The 4,453-nt window shown below is 37.0% G+C and overlaps 1 protein-coding gene across 1 annotated transcript; it reads right to left on the reverse strand.

Annotated features, from left to right (window-relative positions):
* Nucleotides 1–2,724: 2,724 nt before the first annotated feature.
* SLF12 (S-locus F-box protein type-12) lies at nucleotides 2,725–3,888 on the reverse strand. Its single transcript, NM_001301441.1, has one exon. It carries the CDS (start codon nucleotides 3,886–3,888, stop codon nucleotides 2,725–2,727), a length of 1,164 nt encoding a protein of 387 aa, NP_001288370.1.
* Between the last annotated feature and the right edge of the window lie 565 nt (nucleotides 3,889–4,453).

Here is a 4,453-nt window from a genome sequence, read left to right on the forward strand (position 1 = left end):
CGACAAGAAATCAAACTTTCCGCTACTAGAATTAGACTTTTAGAGACCAGCTCTGGGCTATTTATATAGCGAATTTGCAACCTCTATTATTATTATTAAAGGGATCTCTCTCATTCAAGCTCTGATTTATGTGGTTCGAATTCCTGAGTTATTATTGGGAGTGTGGCTACATAATGAAGTGATAAAGAGTTATTTAAGGACCGCCAAATGAGGTCAATTTCGTGATTGAGTTGTTCCCCCATCACTCCATGTTGCTTCACTTGTTGATTATTTGTGATTTTGTGGGCTGTTTTAGGCATCGGATTTTGTTCATATTCGGAACACAGTTAGAGGCATATTTTAGAACCTCTTGAAGGAGTCAAATTCAAAAAATCCGACGCAGGTCCCACGACCCATGTTTAACTCTAAAATTGGTTTGTCCCTATTTTGGGTGATTTTTGTCTCTAGACAGATTTAAAAGGCCGTTCGGATGGAAAAAGCATTGTCCTTGTCATCTTTAGCGCACGCGGTTGGTCTATAAGTAGGTTATGACTTTCATTCGAATTAGATTGATCACGGATGTGTGCATTCATGATGATTAGTGTGGATTGGGGGAGGGCACCTAGTTATACCTTCTTTTCTTTTTAGAAACCAAGACTTAAGGTTTATTACTAATGTTTCGAGGGTAGTACCTTGATTAGTTGGGGTTGTATGTATGTTGTCATACTATGTGATTTACTTATTTAGTACGTAGTTTTTGGAGCATGTTTTGTCCTTAATCTAGCGTAGAATAATTTCAACTTAGACTTGTGTACCTTGTGACATTGATATGCCTCTAACGTCATTTAAATGGACTAGGTTCTTGTAGAATGAAATAGCATACTTGGGTATGATAGAGTGAGCCTTAATTTAGGCGTTTATGCAACTTGTTGGCCCTTTGTATCTCCTCTCTCTATTTTTGTGGCTTCAATGTATTACTATTTATTTTATCCTTTCTCAAGTCTGGAGTCCTTTCAGCTTGGAGCCTTTTGTGATACCTCCTGAAGTAGACGTTGATCCACGGTGGCTTGGATCCTACTTGATATCCTCTTCGGAGTTCATACATCCCCTGTCATTCTTTATAGTTGGGCGGCTGATGCCACTGGGAGTAGATTGGCTAGCTGGACTGCTTGGATATCTGACATACTATATAGAATTCATACCCCTCCCCTCCTCCCCCAAAGTCTTGCTTTTTGGGTGGCTCACGTGCTTGGGAGTGGACTTTATGGTTGGGGGACATTGGTTGATTTCCGCTCTTACTAGATGGGCTAGGAGTTGATTGGTTGATGGCTACTTGGGTTGGGATCCCGATTGATGTTCTTGGGTTTGGATCTGGATTACTCTTCTTTCTGATAGACTTTGATATTTACTATACCTGTCGGGCTTATGGGGTCCGTTCAGATTTACATTTAACCTTGCGCACGAGTGTACCTTCTAGGCTTATGGGACTTTACGAAGCGCGCAAACAAGTGCTCCTTTCTCTTAGAGGTAGGACTTATTGACAGCCACCCTGGTTGGTATTGGTGTGTGGCAATGGGAATGGCTTCCAAAATTCCCTTTAGCTCTACGGATGACTAACAAGGCCGGATCCAAGATGTAGATGTCCCAGTCGTCAACTCAAGAAAGATTCAAGGGGCGTTCAGCCACTTGACTGTAAGGAAAGGGGGCCTGGGAGGGGGTCCAGTTAGTTTTTGTTTACCTATACTTGGATTTACTTTCTATATACTCAGTGTCCTTCTTTCTTTTCCGCTTTGACCATTGTTGTGTCTAGCTTCTATCTTATCATATTGATTTTCCCTTTCTTGGTCGGCCTTTGATGCCTACTGAGTACCTCAGTTTTTATACTTATGCTACATTCACATCTTTTCATGATGTAGGTCCTAGCATCAGCTACCAACAGACATCATTCGTGCCATCTTTTGAAGCTTGTGGATATCAGAGATGATGGTGAGCATCTGGCATCCTAGACCAGCTTGTTTGCTTTTCTTCATATGTTAGCTTGTGTTTTGCCTGTGAGACGACTTGATTGGTCCACTTTTAGGACTTGTATTTATATTGTTAGACAATTGTGTACTCGGGACTGGTTCTAGGGTGGTTTCCTTTGTATTTAGTCTTTGGTTTGTTTTTCGTTTGTCTTTTCTCATTGTTAGTAATGTTCCAGTTCTACCCTTGTATTCACTACTTGTGGGTCTAGGTAATGCTCGGCTTACCCACTTGTGTGTTTCAATAGGTGGCTTCATGACTCGGAAAGTCAGGCCGTGACAACATGAATTTCAGTTTTAGTGTATACTAGTTCCTTGAAACTAATTCTTTTGGTTATAGCCTCTTAAGTTGAATTCACTATAAAGGTCCTCATAACTTTTTTATCAGTAAAATTTAATCAAGAGGCAGCTACAATGTAAATTAAATAAGACTTTTTCTTGTAAGAATTTACTGTCTAGTTATGCACTAAGAATCTGTGAATGCAACTTATAACTTCAGTCAATCCAAAACTATGCATATATCCAAATTACCAACATGTGAGTGACACTAAATTGAAAGAGAGTATATGAGTATAATAAGTTTTCACTGAATACATAACGAAATAAAAGATGTAAGATGAGACATGGTGAGCACTTGTAATTTAAAAAATTATAAAACAAGTTTTTGCCTCAACTTGGTTCATATCTGGTGAATATCAAAATTTTGCAAAAGCAAGTGCAATTCCTAATAATTTTCAACTTGTGTGCTACCTTTAGGGATTGACATCAAGCTCTCTTTATAAACTATAATTCTCAAACTCCCTGGATAACCATGTAATTTATATTCTTCCACTTTGTCAGAGTTTAGATTATATGAAATCACAATTCCCCTTTTATCTTGAAGAAGCAATAAACTGTCGTTCCAAATAGCCAACGGGGATTCAATAGGTGGACATCTTATTGTAAATTTCTTAATCCAAGAGTCGTTCACATTATACTCTTTCATTATCCAAATATCAGTTATTTCTTGTAGTGGACTACTTACCCTTCGCGGGTCAGGGTAGCAAATAAATGTTAAACACTCATCTAAGATCGTGAGCCAATGAACCTTCTCGTCATACAAGGAACATATTTCAGGCACTTGCATTATGCGAAAAACTTCAGTGCTAGAATCAAAACAAAGAATTGCCACCAAATTTCTATGGGCATACCAATGGAAAACGCCCTTGTAATACATTTCCGCAAAAGGGCAGTTATAAGGCCAAGGAAATTCTTCTTCCCCAAACGGTAGATTTCTCCACGAATCAACGCTAAAATCATAAACCTCCCCTATCCAATCCACCACACTAGGGTCATTGAATGGTTCTTCCCCTGAAATTTCTGAAATTCTAACTACCTTATAGGTCCTTTGGATCGCGTCATAAACAAATCCAACACCTCCAATGGCACGATAGAAACCACGAGAGCAAACAAAAGGACTTTTTGGGAGAAGCCGATAGTTTCTTGTAGCTGGATTTAATATAACAAAGTTTACGTAATCTGTTAAAACAATCAAACCATGGCAAGGACCGTTGAATTGATGAAAGATACTACCATAACCGGTGGACAGATATGGCACCTCTAGATCACGAGTAATATAATCAAGATCATCATCACCATTAGGAGTTCGGAGAAAAGATAAAGGATTTGTAAATACATTTTGTTCTTTCAATGATTGTTTAAATAGAACGAATTCGTCTTTTTTTGAAGAGGTGTAGTTATGATGAAGATTGATGAAACTAAACAATTGCATGAGATTGCACCAAGTTTTAGTAACACATTTGAATCGCATAATAGATTTCATTGGGAGCTTGAAAAATATATAAATCTCCACATCTTCTGATAATTTCTTTATTGTTCCATTCATCATCTTTAATTTTTTGTAAGGTAATTTACATTGCACATCTGGAATTATTCCTTTGTGTTGTAACCTGTATTATTATTATTTTACCTTATTATATCCGCACCATAAGTAACTGCCCATTAAAATTTGCATTTTTGTGGCTCTTAAGGTTGACCTGTGCAGTATTTTTTGTATCCCATGCATGTCAATTCACTAGAGTACTGATAAATATCAAATGCATCACTATGCATGTCAATTCACTAGAGTTATTTTAGAACAAAAATGAGTAAAATGAATTCATATGACATCTTATTTTTATAAAATAAACATAATTTTTTAAGGATTAGTTGTTAATTGGTGTTTTCCTTTATTTTCTTATTTAAATTTTAGACCTGGTAGAATGTGAAATAAAAATATGGATATGAAATTTTAAGTAAATAAAACAATAGATTCGGAATTACAAAGCTAACTTTCAAGATAGTGAACAAAATAAAACTCAACCGACTTTATAGCTGAAAATAAGATTATTCGGTATGCTTTAACCCTGCGATGTTGAGTCGTTGTTATAGAAGTACAATTCGTATGTTGATTA

Source organism: Solanum lycopersicum, chromosome 1 (genome assembly GCF_036512215.1).
Source record: "Solanum lycopersicum chromosome 1, SLM_r2.1".
NCBI classification, from domain to species: Eukaryota; Viridiplantae; Streptophyta; class Magnoliopsida; order Solanales; family Solanaceae; genus Solanum; species Solanum lycopersicum.

What these genes read in the sequence shown, in the direction of transcription:
- SLF12 (NM_001301441.1), bottom strand. Translation starts at nt 3,888, where the DNA reads ATGATGAATGGAACAATAAAGAAATTATCAGAAGATGTGGAGATTTAT.